At 40.3% G+C, this 18,972-nt stretch overlaps 1 protein-coding gene across 1 annotated transcript in view; it reads left to right on the top strand.

Moving 5' to 3' along the window:
- The first annotated feature begins 3,156 nt into the window (after positions 1-3,156).
- Positions 3,157-18,972, top strand: part of LOC124148322 (multidrug resistance-associated protein 1-like) — a 78,069-nt gene continuing 62,253 nt past the window's right edge. Inside the window, exons 1-2 of the mRNA XM_048380947.1 lie at positions 3,157-3,201; positions 10,425-10,604. Of these exons, the coding sequence (XP_048236904.1) occupies positions 3,157-3,201; positions 10,425-10,604 (225 nt within the window). The remainder of the gene's footprint in view (positions 3,202-10,424; positions 10,605-18,972) is intronic.

The following is an 18,972-nucleotide window of genomic DNA, read 5'->3' as shown; positions in this document are numbered from 1 at the left end:
TAGCGCTAATATAAGACTATTGTAAGGCAATGTTAAAGTATGGGAGTTATGATCATCTTAGCGCTAAGATCGCTTTGTGCAAGTGGGCCCAGGTCAACATGCCATATGCTTTTCTGTGCAACCCAATTAGGACTGTAACACCACTGTAGTTGGTGTTATCTAACCTCGCCCCATTTCTCCAGCGAGTGACAGCTGGCTATCTGACAAAGGGGAGATAACCCTTTGGACAGGCGGGTCCGTGGTATTGTGGGGTTTTACTGTACAGCCGTATTCTGGAGATTCTAGAGTGAGTGAGTGAGGTTTTACTCCGCTTTTAGCAATATTCCAGCAATATCACGGCGGGGGACACCAGAAATGGGCTTCACACATTGTATCCATGTCGGGAATCGAACCCGGGTCTTCGGCGTGACGAGCTAACGCTTTAACCACTAGGCTACCCGACCGCCCCAGGAGATTCTATAGGGGATACACATGGCTGTATAGTATATTTATAAACGCGGTGACCCGGCCGTGCACACCAACTCGTATGCAGAATGTAACTTACCGTACACACCTGAAATATAAAATCGACCACCACTCACATTGACTGAACGGTATTTATCAGTACAGTAAACTACGGTTATAACGAACTCAAAGGGACTACTAATTTAGTTCGTTATAACCGTAATTCGTCATAAGCATATATACAGCATAACTACATCATATAGTCGGGACTAAAAAGTTAGTTCGTTATATCCGTTAGTTCGTTTTAAGCGTGTTCGTTATAACCGTAGTTTACTGTATAGTGATCTTTATCAATGTTACTTTGTATTGGCGCGATAGAGCTAGGTGGGTCAGTTACAACAGGTACACTCACTCTGTGAACTTAACATGCAGTAAACTACGGTTATAACGAACTCAAAGGGACCACTAATCTTTAATTCGCAATAACCGTAGTTCGTTATTAGCATATATACAGCATATACACAACAAATGGTTGGGACTAAAAAATATGTTCGTTATATCGGTCAGTTCGTTATAAGCGTGTTCGTTATAAACGTAGTGTACTGTACTTCATTTACCAGAGGGGACACGGGTGGCCCAGTCGTCTAAGGCGCCGCAATTCGCTGTACAGAGTTGCGTCCCTTGGGCACGCCAGAAACCGATGATTGCGGGTTCGAATCCCGGTTCGGACCATACCCGTGCTCGTGGGTTTCACCGAAGTGGTGAACGTCTAAGGCCTGCATCACTTCGGACTTTCCTCCCACATTAAGCTGACACGCCGTGATATAACTGGAATACTGTTCAAAGCGGCGATAAATCCAAATCACTCACTCATTTATCACAGTTGCGTTGCTGGGTTTGCCAGGAACCTGTGTTCATGGGTTCGAATCTCCTGATTCACCCTGATATTGTGTTTCATGGTTGTGAGAACGTTGGTTCAACAAAAGAGTTAACTGTTTAAACCTACATCACTTCGGACTTCATTCCCGTGAAGATCCGGGTTAGAATTGGTCTTCAGCAACCCATGCTTGTTCTAAGAGGCGGTTATGCTTGTCTAAAGAAGCGACTGTATGCTTGGCGTAAGAGGCGATCGGGTGGTCAGGCTCGCAAACCTTGTTGATCCATATCATCGTATATCCCAAATGCGTAAGTCGATGCTCATGATGTCAATCACTGGATTGTCTGGTCCAGACTCGATTATTCTCCGACCGCTACCATATAGCTGAAATATTACTGAGTGCGGCGTTAAACAACAAACAAACAAACTTCTGCGGTTGGCTTCAAGTGTGTCTTTGTGACATTTTTAAGCGCAACGTCCAGTGGCTTAAACAGATCAAAGTCGTGGGAAAGGCCGCCATGGCCAGACGCTGTCCGAAAGGTCAGCTCTCGACTTACTCAATACACTCTCCTAAGTGTAACAGAGGTTAACTGTCCCGGTCAGCTTAATCTATGGAGCGCTCCGGTCACAACACCTGCTTGACCCTTGTGGACACTACTATATTCTGGACACTCAAGACCCTCACACGAACAGCTGGTGACCTTGCGTTGTTGACGTGGTTATCATGAACCATCTGTTTTAATTTGAGTTGCGATTATTCATTTGGAAATAATTGAGGTTATTCATACCCAGAGAGTATTAAATTATGAATGCTATATTCCCAGCAAAAACCCATGTTTTTGCCGCGTCATGTGTTTTATACATGCGACTGAGGACATAAAAAAGCACACACATATTAGATCGCAATGTTATATGGCAGTGGAGTTCTATTTGGAAAAAACTCCATGTTATGTGTTTATACAGGGTATAAAAGAACAGTATGGTCATTTTAGAGTTAAAGTACATATACCGACAAGCAAATACAAAACGTGCACTTCATAATGACGCATGGAAACCACCTTAGAGGCCTGACAAAGGTGAATGCAATTTGTTATAAATAGGTTTCAAATAGGTTTAATCTATACATTATATTAAACCTTTTTGAAACAAATTACATTCACCTTTGTCAGGCCTCGAAGGTGGTTCCCATGCGTCATTATGCGTCATAACTGGAATATATACTCTTGAAAATCACATGCGTGAAGAGAGAGAGAGAGAGAGAGAGAGAGAGAGAGAGAGAGAGAGAGAGAGAGAGAGAGAGAGAAATAAAAAAGTCCAAAGATTATATATATATATATATATAAATGATAAATATAATAATAAAATGATAAAGTCCACGTTATAGTCCATCATCTTCTTTATATCAGTTTCTGATATATATAAACTGATATAAAGAAGATGATGGTCTAACGTGGACTTTATTATTTTATTATATATTACATGTGCACCTAGTGAACATTCACTTCATTTTTGTATATATATAATGGTCTTAAAATCATTCAAAACCAGTTTTGCCCCCCCCCCCCTTTGCTTCTCACTCATTTAGATAGATATCCAGGGGTTGACAGCTATGAAATATATAAAGCACGGTAAATGTCTAACTCTCAGATTTTGGAAGGTCTCTATAATATATCTACATTTAATGTGATGGTACGTTTCATTGATGAGATAAATGCTTTGATAACGCGAATTATAAATAGGAACGAACATCAATACAATAGCTAACCTCAACAGGGCCTCAACGTCCCAGAAAATGACTCTTCAGGTTTGGAGTAACAAAAAAAATTAACAACAAAATGGCTGAGAGCTTCCAGGAGTTTTGTGGAGATTCTGCTATTTTTGTAAGTATAACTTATCGTCACGTTGTCATTTATCCAAACTGTGTGGAAAGTAAGGTAATTGACCCACCTAACGCATAACAAAATTAGTACAAAGACTGTAAGTTAATTTCAGCGGGTAGACGACAATGACGCGGAGAGCTGAAATCCTTCTCTGCTTAAACTCTCAGTCTCGCCGCAGGTGATCAATGTCGGTGAATGACGGGCGATACTCAAGGCTATGGGCCAACATCTATGGTTGATTTTGATTTCGCATTCGCAGATTCTGTTCAAATAAAAGTTGTTCTTTTTGACAGAACTTTCATTCATTTATTGGTTGTAGAACCAACTAGAAAGTGGGTTATCGGGAATTAATTTCGACGGCATAGCTTCAGAGGCAGATTATAGGCCCCATGTATACTGCAAACAAAATGTCAGTAATTGATCCCAACGGGATGTATAAAGTTCCTCTTTATAAAATGTTCAAAATAACCTTTATTTCCTATTTTCCTGCCAAGTGAACTTAGTTAGAAATCCTTGATAAATCCAAAGTTATGTAACATCGCCACTGGGCTATAAATAGTTCACCATGGTAATGTCAGTTATGTAAGTTAACACAAATATGGGATTTCAGACACTTACAAAGTAACAATTCGAAATATAGTGATCTACTTTTGACTTTTAATTAAAGGAACAGGATGTCGACTGTTGTAAACAATAGCCGATAAGACACTCTTCTACCCAGAATTCCATGCGACCAGCATATATAGTACCAGCATATATAGTATTGTCCATTCAAGATATTGCATATGTTTTTCATCTGTTTCATTTTTGACACGCCCACATATCTAGATAAACATATGTCATAGAATGGTCAACTTTCATTGAGAAAATATTATAAATCGTGAAAAGAATATTTCCATTTGCGTAGTTATATCCTACGTTTACATTGGTTGTACGGCTGTCATTGAAGCCCAACAGAAAGCGTGTAAATGTGTATTGTCATGAAACTAACTTTCTCTGTTGCAGTAGGATATCTATATAATAATGCAAAACAATATGTAAAGCGCCCCAAAATACTTGCATGTTTCTGTTCTGTTCAAAGTCCATTCAAGATATTGCATATGCTTTTCATCCGTTTCATGTTTGACAAGTCTACACATTTTCATTAACAAATGTCAAAGAATGGTTAACTTTCATTGAGAAAGTATGCAAATACGTAAAAATCTACTTGTTTTGGCGTAGTTATCCTATGTTTACATTGGTTGTACGGCTCCACGTGCTGTCATCGAAGCCCAACTGAGAGCTAGCGACACGGTCACTTTGATGCATAAATATATATTGTCATGCAACTCACTGTCGCAGTTGTAGTAGCATATCTATGTAGTTATGTAAAACAATATGGAAAGCGCCCCCAAATACTTGCATTAGTCCGTTCTATACTGATTTCTGAAAAAGCGTGTTTGTTTACAAACAAGAGAAAAGTCGGGTCACGTGATATGCAAATTAGCCTGTAGCAGTCGTGTAATGCTAAGTCACCACTGCGACGGGGTGTGCCGATAACTCTGCTCTGGTCGCCTTAAGGGGCATTCACACGGTACAACTAGTGGTATACAACTTGTTGTATGCAATTAGTTGCACAAACTAAAGTTGTATACAACTCGGCATTCACACGGCGGCGAGTTGCATACAACTCGGGTCTCGCGAGATCTCTGACAAAAAGCTTGTGATTGACTTCACTATCGCTGGAATCTTGGTTGCCGAGTTTATGTTCAGACGCATTGCTTTGAAAAATCAACGCTGTGCGAGAATTGCGGTTGCGCGGTACTGGACCAACCTCTGACTTTGCAATTTAACGGACTTGTATAATATTGAATTTTTAACCCCATGATGGAAAATTAAATGTATAACGTGACACATTCGATACGAAAACGTACTTGTTTTGTGTCGAAAACAAATTTTCCGTTACATGACGTCAAAACACGAGGGCGATGCCCACATGTACAAAGACAAAAAAAAACACGCAATTCCTAGTCATTGCAAAACTCAGTATCCGTCATGTCCGTGGTGAGCATCTGCTTTGGCTCAGGACAATATATTCTAGTATCTTTTTGTTTATGTGTATCTACAAAGTTCCCACACAGCTATCGATTTTAATAACCACATCGGTTCCTTTTCTGGGACATTGAATGATTGTCATCCAAAATGTCCTGAAGACATATTTCAGATTTTGTTATGATATAGAAGAATGAACTATAAAAATCCTGAAAGTGCCCTTTGGCCAGTTGAAATCAGATACCTTAGCTTATTTCCCAATTTATAAGAAACGTTGGAATCGGTAACACAAAAAAGTAACAGTATATTACCAATTATATTCGGGTATAGTATGGAAAATTTCGATTAAAAGAACAGAATGTTGGGCTTATCACTACAACAGCTCCACAACCCCTCCACCCCCCAGCAACGCACACCCAAACCCCAACAGACCATGACCCACCTCCACCCATGAATCTCAAATGGTCGGCCCCTATTTTGAAACGCGCACCTGATGCAATCTTTAGCTGTCAATGTACCGCCAATTAAACGTTAAAATCCAAATGTAAGACAAGTAGTTGTCCACACTTGAGTTATACATTAATAAAAATATAACGTGGCGAATTTCCTTCAGGTATACATTTACTTTAACTAAAGAAATGAAGTGCCTGTTTTATTTAACCTATCTATACAAATTTGCCACAATGAATATTTCACAATTCTCCAAAGGAAATATGTATATGCTGCAGTGTGTTACATTTACAAAGCATCTTATGGGAAGGATAACACGATGAATGTCTATGACCAAACAAACAGCTGATTATTATTATGAGTTTTATAAATTCTATGGCATTTTAGATTATATTAATAACAGTACTCCATACAGTGCATTATTTTGCTGGGTGAAACGATATTGAAGAGATATTCAAATTATAATTCAAGATTGAAACAGTAAACTACTTCATGAACTGAATGCGTTGTGTACTAGTTCACCCGCACCTCAAAGAAAATAACAAATATGTACAACGATGTTGATGCTGACGTATACTAATATGACATCACTACCGGTAACCTCCCGTCATAACTTAGCGAGTTCACTGATAGCAGTATGCGGAATGTTTGGAGTAGTTTTACCGTGTAACTGGGATCACATACATACATAAATGAGTCATGTAAGTTAAGTAATCAGAATCAATCTGAAATCAACAAGTTCTGTTTGTTTTTATGTTTCCATTCTCGCCTTGATACTACGTGGAAAGGCAGACCAATACCGTCGTCAGTGTGCGTGATTTTGCGTCAATCATGGCAGCACGTTGAACGATTTCTGTTGACTTTTTCCAAATAAGTATCTTGACTCTAATTATTAATTCCTCAATTCTTGCAACGATTATCGACCCATGCATATTCGTAATAAACTGAGCTAATATATGCAACAAATTGACGATCGAATCTCTCGGAATAGTAAAATGTCAAGTAAAACTAGAAGTTTGCTTTGTTTACATTTTTAAATGAGAAGGCCCACTGGTAGGTTTCAGAGCGCAGGGTTTGGTTTCACACTTGAATATTGCGGTTGATTTCATTTGGACCGTTTGTATTAGTGACTTAGACAAAATGTCAATTGATTCTTAATGGTATGATGAATTCAGAGATGTATGTATGGTAGCTGAGTGTGAAATACATGTGATGTGACAGGCATCTCGCCTGACGCGAAAAGAACCGTGATTTTGCAACGCTATCCAACATGGAGGTTCGGTCCAGAGTTTTTATATTTCGAAAACAAATATATAGGGTTATTGGAGTCTTTTCGGAATGCAGATTGGTGTTTTGACAAAGAGCAGACACCCAATGGTTTTGTAATGGAACTTCTCATGTAGCTATACGTTATTTGAATAAATAATCACATTTAGAACAGTGAATTGGTAAAATGCGAAAATGGCATTTTTTTCGTTGTACACTATTTTCAGATGTCGTTAGTGATACATATGCTTTGGCTAAAATAGTTGTTAATGGCATCATATTATAGATACTTTCCCACAGAATCTAAAACTGTGACGTGTATTTGTGTGTATGATGTATTTTAAGTTTTAGAAACGTATTATGGACCTTATCTCATCTTGGTCTACACTACAGCGAACAGTCACATAGCCATCGTCGTTTCAGATAACACCATGAACAGTTAACCAGGAGAATTAGATCGATGCAAATGTCAAAATATATAATTTGGTACAGTGGTATTCTACGTACCTACTTTTCATAGGTCCTTTATTGAGTGGTGACACTTAGGATACCGAAAACAGAGGTTACCGACGTGAATCGGAGTCGCCATTTTTGTTTACAAATTGACGTGTAAATGTCACATGATTTTCATACGCGTTTTGATTGGCTGCGTTCATACAACTTGTCGCATGAAAATAGAGCATGTCCTATTTGGTACAACTCGCGTCCAACAAGTTGCATACGTCAAAAGTTGGACCGACTTGCCCGCTCACACGATGCAATGTGTTGCATGCAACAAATTGTATACAACTAGTTGTACCGTGTGAATGCCCCTTTATTCCGTGTCAGAACTTTTCTCTTGTTTGAAGGCGACTTACGGGATTGGGTGGTCAGGCTTTCTGACTTGGTTGATGCATGTCATCGATCCCAATCCCGTGGATCGATGCGCATGATATTAATCACTGGATTGTCTGATCAGACTCGATTATTTACAGACTGCCGTCATATAGCTGGAATATTGCTGAGTGCGGCGTTAAACAACAAACCAACCAACAACCAATCTTGTTTGCAAACAAACACACTTATTCTGAAATAATAACAGATGGGCCTAAAGCATACTACAGCAACTGCGACAGTGGGGTGCATGACAATACAGCTTTACACATCAAAGTGACATATCTCTGGCCACAAGGAACTCTGGGTAGGAGATTGATTGGCTTCAAATAACCGATGTATATTTCTATTGTTATCTAGGCTTTCATAAACACTGGTTTCCAATAGAATCAAGCTGGCAATTATTATTTAGTAACTCATCCGTAAGAGTGAGTGAGTGAGTGAGTTGGGTTTAACGCCGCTTTTAACAGTATTCCAGTTATATCACGGAAAGCCCGAAGTGATACAGGTCTAAGACGTTTACCACTTCGGTGAAACCCACAAGCACGGGTATGGTGCTGACAAACCTAGAAATATAATTGGGGCGAACCGGATTCAAACCCACAATCATAGGTTTCTGGTGTGCCCAAGGGACGCAACTCTGCACAGCGAATAGCGGCGCCTTAGACGACTGGTGCCCCCGTTCATCCGTAAGAAAAACACACAAGCTTTCTATTCGATTTGCCTCTCATAAAAAACATTACTGAAGCCATGGTGCTCTATTGTTTTGGTTTGAAAATTGAATCGGGGTGGTGAGGACACACTCGGAAATTGTTTCATGCCTGCTTTAAGAACACACATACCGTATTCGACGTAATAAGCGCCCAGGGCACTCTCAAAATTAGAAATAGGGGGCTCTTATTAGAATGTTATTTTGGTGAAAAAAACAGTTGAAAGATCTTCAAGAAATAATAACTGTGGACATGGTGTCCCTTTGAGGATTATCTGTCCCTCAAGTCACTCGCCAAGGCAAACAAAACGCCAAATTTAGTCATGATCAACAAGTTGTAGTTAAATTGTGACTTATTCACGATTAGTCTAGTAGACTCTCCTAACTGTCTCTGTAGTTCTCAGTGAAAGCTGTTCCAAGCAAATCAGTGGTAGAAACTGACAGTTTTATTCCACTAGTTCTTTCAAAGAGAACATATAGCAAAATCTATGAAAGTGACAAATTTCTACTAGTCCTTATGATACCTTAATTATTGGGCAGTTTGGCAAGGACTACAGGACAAGTGCTAATTTCCGACCCTGCAAATTGGGAGAAAATAGTGAAATTGCTAAAAAAAATAATATTTAAATGTACTTATTTTCATAAATTTGTAGGATCACTTTGAATTTTCACGATCATTTACCGGTACTGCAGACTTGTCCGATATTCAGCCTCTGAGCAGGTCACTACTTTATAGAATGTTCATATGATTAAACTGTGAACAAAGTAATGTTTAATAGGATGACTGAAATTTGTAAAAACAATCTCTGATAATGATATTATATTTTTCATTGGAAAGCTCCTCAAATTCTGAGACGTTTGATACTAAATCCGACAAACATATAATGGGTCGTTAGGGAAATACAACCGTTTGAAGGTGTCCAAATTGACGTCAGAGGCCTCTGTTAGGGTGCTACCGCACGCGCATGCGCGACACCATTGTGCTTATTTTAACATAGTTGGATAGCCAATGTAACCCTTTCAAGGTTTCCAAAAGATTTCAAAAGATTTGGTCTCTGCAAAGTGTTTCAAAAGACCTGCACATTTACTCCCAAAACGAAAATTGGCGCGTTTCTGAAACACACAAGGCAGACCATAGAGAATCTCACCCGAGTGTCTTTTGATATAAAATATATCAACATGATTGATGAAAGTGGGAAAACTCTGAGGCTTGCCGAACTTTTTCTGCCGAGAAACCTACCGGTACCCATTATATGATAAATGCCAATATTGTTAAATGGGAGCTCCTAGTCGGTCATACAGACCCTGAATTAAATATATCTAATATTGCCCATGCGGGTCTGTAATCGTGGAAAAACTGCAGTTTCAGCAAAATGAAGAGAGTCTCTGGGCTCCTTTTATTATTTTTTATAAAGGTCATTTAGCATCTGCTTTTTTTGTAAAATATGTCATCCTACCTGGTACCCATTCACTGCTGGGTGAGACACGACATGTGCTACATGTGCTTCAGTGTGAAACTATGGTTACAATGTGGACCTGTGAAGATCCGGGATAGAATAGGTCTTCAGCAACCCATGCTTGCCGTAAAAGGCAACTATGCTTGTAAGAGGCGACTAACAGGACTGGGTTTTCAAGCTCGCTGACTTGGTTGATGCATGTCATCATATCCCAATTGCATGAATGGATGCTCATGATATCAATCATTGGATTGTCTGGTCCAGACTCGACTGAGATGTATTTTGTACAATCTCAGTATCCAGGCAACAAACAGGTTTTTTGATGACTTTTGTCAAATTTTCTACTACTGCCAATTGACGAGTCTCCCTTGAGACAGTTCTCCTGTTGATTCTCACCTCAATTAATTTTGTTTACATCTGTTTTCTTGTCATTTCAGAATGAGAGTTTACTTTTTGACAACTGGTGGCCCGAGTTCACGCCATGTTTCCAGAACACTCTCCTTGTGTGGGTGCCATGTGGGTGGCTGTGGCTGACCTTGCCCTTCTACCTGGGCTACATGTGCACAGTCGACGAGCCGACGCCTCTCCGCATCAATATCCTCAACACACTGAAAACGGTAAGAAGCTGACATTGATGTCTTTGTGCTGAGACCCAAAAAAATTCTGGGTAGAATAGGTCTTCAGCAACCCATGCTTGCTGTAAAAGGTGACTATGCTTGTCGTAAAAAGCGACAAACGGGATCGGGTGGTCAGGCTCGCTGACTTGGTTTATGCATGTCATTGATCCCAATTGTGTGGATCGATGCTCATGATTTCAATCACTGGATTACATTGATGTCTTTGTGCTGGCAGGGGGCACGAGTGGCCCAGTCGTGTAAGGCGCCGCGATTTGCTGTGCAGAGTTGCGTCCCTTGGGCACCCCCAGAAACCTATGATTGTGATGACACATAAGACATAAACCATTTGCAACGTTATGATTTTGCATATATGTCACACACACACACACACACACACACACACACACACACACACACACACACACACACACACACACACACGAACGAACGCATGAAGCTGTCTTAGCTAAGACACATCTTAGTGACTTCTGACAAAAAGACCCATATGAACTATTCTTGAAGCAGTATAAACCACTTGCAACGTTATGATTTTGCATATATGTCACACACGCACGCACACACACACGCACACACACACGCACACACACACACACATTGTGATCTTGATATGCGATCGCCCATTTTGTAACTAACATAGTTGGGACAGAAGGAGAGCACTGCTTAATCTCAGCTGATATTGTTTACAGTAGTATTTCAGCCTGCATCGTGCACCAACTTTGCCGAGGACCAGTAACAAGCCTTGGGACACTGTTAATGAAATACTTGTAGCAATACTGACTTTATTTATGCTGCTGTTCTACGCATCTAAAACTAAAACAAATCTTCAAGAAATAATAACTGTGGACATGGTGTCCCTTTGAGGATTATCTGTCCCTCAAGTCACTCGCCAAGGCAAACAAAACCCCAAATTAAATCATGATCCTCAAATTGTAGTTAAATTGTGACTTATTCACAAGTGAGTGAGTGAGTGAGTATGGTTTTACGCCGCTTTTAGCAATATTCCAGCAATATCATGGCAGGGGACACCAGAAATGGGCTTCACACATTGTACCCATTTCGGGAATCGAACCCGGGTCTTCGGCGTGAAGAGTGAACGCTTTAACCACTAGGCTTCCCGACCGCCCCTTATTCACAAGTAGTTTAGTAGACACTCCCAAACACGAGAAATAATAACTTTGTAAATATCCTGTATGTATGTAAGGTTCATGGTTAGATGTTCAGGATATCCTTTAGGCTACCTCCTCTGTAGGTTCTAACATCAAACAAAGGGAAAACTATCTGGCAGGACAGGAAATTTGTGCATTATATCAAAAAATCGATAGATTGCATCAAACACATTAAACAAACATCCTTTTGCCGGATGTGAGAAGGAAGTCCTGAACTTAGAACAATGAAACATAGATATAGGATCTCTGGCAGCTGCGACGTGGCTTAGGAAACGCTCCTTGAGAACAGAATCTATAATTTGGGAAGGAATGTAATGGGAATCAAACTACCTAGATTATAAACTGACCAATATATATCTTAAGTATTTTTGATATTAAAACAGAAGAATAAACTTCAATCCCCGGCATATAATGCAGGAAAATATAGTCATCACCTTCTTTGTCTGTTCGTCCGTATTTTGTTTCTGGAACTTAAAATCCATGTGTCGCAGGGAGTGGAGTCGTCCCACAGATGACATCCTTACCTTGTCAGCTTGCTGACGGGGTTAACCTCTTTGGTCATGTGGACAAGGCGTCCGACCTCGGATCAGAAGGTCCGTGGTTCGAATCCCATCACAGGACTCGGAAATTTTATGGTCGCTACATTGGTGCCCAACGTGGGGCCGAGCACGTTCATATTAATATTTGAGCAAAATAAGCCTCAGTACCCTACTATGCGGCCCGGGACGTGCCTTCTGTTGACGGGAGAGTATGTAGCAGGGCGTGGAGTCATCCCACAGATGACATCCTTACCTTGTCAGCTTGCTGACGGGGTTAACCTCTTTTGTCATGTGGACAAGGCGTCCGACCTCGGATCAGAAGGTCCGTGGTTTCGAATCCCATCACAGGACTCGGAAATTTTATGGTCGCTACATTGGCGCCCAACGTGGGGCTGAGCACGTTCATATTAAATTTGAGCAAAATAAGCCTCAGTACCCTACTATGCGGCCCGGGACGTGCCTTCTGTTGACGGGGGAGTATGTAGCAGGGCGTGGAGTCATCCCACAGATGACATCCATACCTTGTCAGCTTGCTGACAGGGTTAACCTCTTTGGTCATGTGGACAAGGCGTCCGACCTCGGATCAGAAGGTCCGTGGTTCGAATCTTGTCACGGACATTTTATGGTCGCTACACATGGAAGATTTTATATCCAAACTTGGTACGTGTATTAACCAGGGGATGAAGTGGTGCCTTTATCGATTTTGGAATTCTTCAAAATTTGCTTTGTTCCTGTTTCCCGGAAACAAGTTGTACTTAGCTGAAACGGAGGTAGGTGTTGTTTTCGGAACAGAAATAAAACATTTTCGACATTTTGCATCAAATTTGGTACATGTATTAATAATGGGGTGAAGTGGTACCTTTTGCTATTTGGGAATTTTCAATTTTCAATTTTTTCCTGTTTCCATGGCAACAAGTTCGACTTTGCCTCTGTTCATAGTGGTGTGTTTTTCCGGACCATATCTCTAAAACTAATAGGTACTCTTTCTTAAAGTCTGCACACACAAAGACGAGGTTGTCAACTGGTGTCTCTCTGGTGTATTTCGGGTTCTTTGGAATTTTTGTTTTTCTGTTTCCATGGCAACAAGTTTGACTTTGACTTTGTTCGTAGTGGTGTGTACCTGACATAGAAATACAAACTTCTGAATCCCAATTCCATGGTATTGTTCTGATAGCTTGATACTACTCTTGTATATGGACAGACACGTTAGATAGACATTCTCTCAAATTCTCAAATTTGTGGGGGCCGGGGGGTTTGTCATCTTGTTTTTATCATTCGTTCATAGGCTAAATGATTCGCAAACATCACACCATCAAGACAAGGTGCTCACTCCAATAGGTGCTGTATATATGTCTCATGTGGGGTGGTCGGGTAGCCTAGTGGTTAAAGCGTTCGCTCGTCATGCCGAAGACCCAGGTTCGATTCCCGACATGGGTACAATGTGTGAAGCCCATTTCTGGTGTCCCCCGCCGTGATATTGCTGGAATATTGCTAAAAGCGGCGTAAAACCATACTCACTCACTCATGTAACAGATGCTATATTTGGGATAACACTTTCTTAGTAAAGTACAGATTCTCTTACTTTTTTGGGGTTGAGTCCTGTCCGGGATTCGAACCCACACCTGCCAGAGTGAGGCACCTAATCGCCAGCACACAAAGTCAGCGATCTGACCCACCCAGCCATCGAGGCTTCCACAAAAATAAAAGTCCGACAACTGGTAGTCTAGATCACGTACTTTGAGTACCCCTCTGACAAGCTCCCAATGCAGAAAGCTGTGAATACAATACAATGCCATTTAGAAAGTGGTCAAATGTAACAGATGCTATTTTTGTATTGTGTATTCATTACTCACTCATTTCATACGTTGTACTAATAGTCAACAAGAAAAGACTCTCGCTCTCTTTAACTGACAACTTGACAAGAAAAAGTCATTGCAATAGCATGCAAATACACTGCTAGTGTTCCAACCGACATAACATTTTGTAAGCTATCATCTGTTATCAACTTGCTGTTAGGCCTAAGTACTACCATATTCAACGTAGTAAGCGCCCCGCTCTAATAAGCGCCCACGGCGATATTTGCTAATATATTGTGAACAATTGTGAACAATCCCTTTCCGACTGATCAATGTATACAAGACTTATTTATTCACGTATAATACGCACTCGTGTGTTATATGCACCCTTGATTATGGGCAATTCTACCATGAATTTGGAATTTACCCGATTCTGATTGGTCAATCAGAGGCTATTAAATCACAATAAACCCCCTCTGATTGAAACAGCTGGTTTGAAGGCCGCTTCACCGCGGAAGCTAATATTCGTAGAATGGTACTATTTTCAGTCATTGTCGGTAGGCGTATTTAAATAATTATATCTGCAATTACAGGTTACAAAATGCACAGATGCGGTTAATACAATATACAAAGGATGTGTGGCAATACATTTTGTGCAGAAAAACACGACAGAAATCAACAAAGGGAATGTATTTACGTTTTGGAGACAACAGAGAGCTTGGAATTTTGGCGCTTTTCTATATATGACTGTGACGTCATATCTTTTGCGTCACAATGAGCGGCATGACGTCATAAAGGTGACGCGCGATGTAGAGCGAAAGCCTTGCAAAGCTTGCTTTGTTTTCTTTACGGATGCCCACCTCATGTTTGCTTACCAAGTTGCCCTGCTTATATGCGTTCAATGCCTGTTATATGTTCAAGTGAAGTATCATGGAACTGTTCTGGGTGAACAATACCTTCCAAATGACGTGCTGGTTTTCTTGGGGAATTAGTCAGCAAAGAGCCAGAGTCACAGGAGACTAATCACAATTTTATTTACAAGAACAATTAACAATTTACAAGATACTTAGATAATAACTGAGGGTGCCACAGAGAGTCGGTACACACTCTGGGCTGTGGGAGAGAGGTCTGCTTGGTAAGAGAGTCAAACCCCTTCTCTGCTTAAAACCTGCCTACAGTATGTATTTAACAAAAATTTAAACAATAAAATGGAATGTGATTGGATGATACACGATTGGTTGTGTCCTAAGCTAAATGGCTGGCTAGACAGAGGGGAATACTAAATCCTGTTTATCCTGTTGGACTGGCACTAATCTTGTTGACATATTTACTGGATGCTTTGAAAGAGATTAGGGTGTCACTATAGATGAGCTTGTATGGGGGCTAATCCTTAATGCACTATAGACGAGCTTGTATGGGGGCTAATCCTTAATGAGTCTTAATTGAAGTAATGTTATTCTAATATACCCCGGTAGGTGATGACAGATATACTTAAATAAATATCCTTTGTCTGGGAGATGGGATCTTGATACCTTTGGCTAGCATTTATCTAAAAGCTTCAAATCAATTAAACTATGTAGACGTAACTCTTGTCTTATTGAATAGTATGTCTAGAAGACGCGCTCCCATTACCTTAGGCTAGCAACCATCTAAAAAGCTTTAACTGAAACTACTGATATTTTATATATGCATTTTACCTAATGATAATTATTACTTGCTAAACTATAATTATATGAAAGGATGTATAAATATTACGCCATGATAACTCATAAAAGCACTTGATGTAGATCTAATTATTATAAGATAACTTAGTATAAATGTTATCCCATGATAACTTCCCCTCCGTCTGAAAAAGTTTGGACCCCAAACGTGTAAAAATAAAAATAATTAAGGCTTAGATGGACAATGTATAAAGTTAAACTGGTAGTAGTGAATAATAATTATTATAGAGTCTCTTTGATATAAGGAAACATAATATAAAAATGCTGTCATAAGGGGTTCTGGATGTGGAGCTGGCTTGTCTTGGCACTCTGTACTGGTGGTTTTATGGGTGATGTAGGAGGCCTTGAGTTCCACATCCTGGATTGGGGTTGTAAGGTAGTAGGCTGTGTCCATGGAGGTTTTACATGGAAACAAAGAAAAGAGAGTTAGCATGTTCAAATAATATGTCATATATAAATACTTCCTCAGTTTGTCTGTAATAACTAGAAAATAAAACAAATATGATAATTATGATGTAAAAGATCAGTGCATAATTATTACTAAACGGTGTCATGACCAGGAAGAATGTATTGGCGGCAAATTACAAAGGTTTATCATGAAAAAAATAGTAATATCCTTCTACTTTTGGATACAATCATTAGACACATTATATGTGCATGTGCATATAACAAGTGCATTGATTTGTTACATTAATACGGTATACAAAAGGTGTATATCATTGTTAGTTTTCGTAACTATTTGGTTTGCCTTTTCTTTGTTTTGGTTCATTTCGGTTGTTAAGTTTGCTTTATTTGAATTTGGTTTGTTTCGCTTTGATTTTCCTTTGGTTCAATGCGATAGGGTTTGGTTTATTTTGCTTCGGTACGGTTTGGGTTCGATTCCCAGTATGGTTTGGTTCGCTTCGGTACGGTTTGGGTTCGATTCCCAGTATGGTTTGGTTCGCTTCGGTACGGTTTGGGTTCGATTCCCAGTATGGTTTGGTTTCGCTTCGGTACGGTTTGGGTTCGCTTCCCAGTATGGTTTGGTTCGCTTCGGTACGGTTTGGGTTCGATTCCCAGTATGGTTTGGTTCGCTTCGGTACGGTTTGGGTTCGCTTCCCAGTATGGTTTGGTTCGCTTCGGTACGGTTTGGGTTCGCTTCCCAGTATGGTTTGGTTCGCTTCGGTACGGTTTGGGTCCGATTCCCAGTATGGTTTGGTTCGCTTCGGTACGGTTTGGGTTCGTGTCATTTCACTTCGCTTTTGAGATTGGTTGATCAGGTCAATGCTCAAAATTTGTTGTGATACAAATAACTCAGATGATCAGGCTGATGCCATTTGTTCTCAACTGGCGACCCATAGTGAAAAGACTGGACACAAGAAAACATAACAAGATACAGCTAATAGCTGTTTCGTGATTTGCACCGTTTATTCAGGAGATTTTGTATTTTGATCAAGAATATGTGCAATTGGCATTGTTTGGTATGTATGGAGCGTTGATCCTGGTATGGTCGCGTGTGACTACGGTCTGTGAGTGAAATACGGTAGGAAAAGGTGTTGATGTTTCCCAAGTCTGTATCTGGAAAAATAACCCTTTTGGATTTATAAATTGGTGCTTCCTCTGGATCATATCGAGGATTATCTTCTAGACCGCACCACTCACGGAGATCATTCCCGCTATCATCAAGGTAGCGCTGTATGAGGTGGGGAGGAACACTTTCGAAATAGCATGTGAATTGACCAGGATATTCTTTATATGAGACCTTGACATAGCAGTCTCCTTGAATAATTTCAATGCCCATAACTCTTTCTATTTTATGTTCTACTCCTCGTAGGCGTTTTGGAATAAACGGATATGGTTTGACGTCTAATTCTATGCATGGTTTGGTGTTGTCTTGCTCGACATTTCCTGACATTGTATTCCCTGACAGAACATTGACTGATTTATTGTCTGATTCCTTTTGGTCGAAAAACTTATGATTCTTCAGTGGACGTTTTCGTCGTTTTCCTGACATACTTCTTTTGAGGTGAAATTCTCTCCGAATGGAGTCTGGAATGCTGCTGCCATACTCCCATGTGTTTCCTCTTTCTGGATCCTTCCATTTTACTCTGTAGTAGATTTTGCCATTTGCTCTCTTGGAACTAACAATTGAGTGGATGTCCTCTGGATTGAAGACCTGAGGGATGTCCTTGGTTTGATTACCTGATGTTGGACTTGGAGGTTGTACCTGGCTGTCGTCGGGTTGTTTTCTGGATTTGGGCTGGTGATGCTTACTATTCACTCCTCTTTTCCCTTTATTTACCTTTTCATTTACCTTGGTTGGAGCACTAGGACCTGGTGTGGCATGATTTTCCTTCATGGTTGCCGTGGGACTGGTAGGTTTTTCTGTTGTACTTGAAGCAGGGTTTTTCTTCTTTGTTGGGGTCTTTTGCTTCTGACTCTTGTTGCTGGAAGTACCTGCCTTTGTTTTGGAATTGACCTTCTTACCTTTCTGTTGTGGAGGTGATTGATCAGTAGCCTGGTAAGTTGAACTTGTTGATGGGGAATTGTTGCTGTCAAACTGAGTATCATTGACTGGTTCCTCGTTGTCATCCATGACTCCTGAATCTATGTCACTGGGGTTATTGAGGTATGGTTCTGGAGGATACTGTGGACGATCAGCAGGATCAAAATATGGCTTCAGACGGTTGGCATGGACCAGTGGTTTGTGTATTTTGTCATCAGAACTTCGGCGCAGTTTGTAGGTATAATTTGGACCTGTATGGATGATATAATAGCTACCATACCACTTTTTGGTTAATTTGTTGGAAAGGCCTTTTTCAACTTTTTGACAGTAAAGCCAAACTCTTTGACCTGGGGCGAATTCTGGTTCTTTAGCATTTCTATTATATTGTTCTGAATACACCTCCTTAGCCCGAGCAGTGTTTTCAGCTGCGATTGTTCTAGTGATTTCAAGCTCCTCAAGCAAATTGGAAAGATAACTTTTGTTATTGTGGCCTAAATTTTCTTTTGGAATTAATGATACATCTTGTGGAGCTCTCATTTCCCGGCCGAAAAGCATAACATATGGGGATTTTTGAGTTGATGAATTTGGAGCCATCCGATAGGCCATCATGATGCCAGGAATGAAACGGGGCCAATCATTT

The sequence above is a fragment of the Haliotis rufescens genome, unplaced genomic scaffold (genome assembly GCF_023055435.1).
Source record: "Haliotis rufescens isolate VD_foot unplaced genomic scaffold, xgHalRufe1.0.p SCAF_34, whole genome shotgun sequence".
Lineage (NCBI taxonomy): Eukaryota > Metazoa > Mollusca > Gastropoda > Lepetellida > Haliotidae > Haliotis > Haliotis rufescens.
Note: the sequence above shows the minus strand (reverse complement) of the source record. Positions and strands in the feature narration are given on the sequence as shown.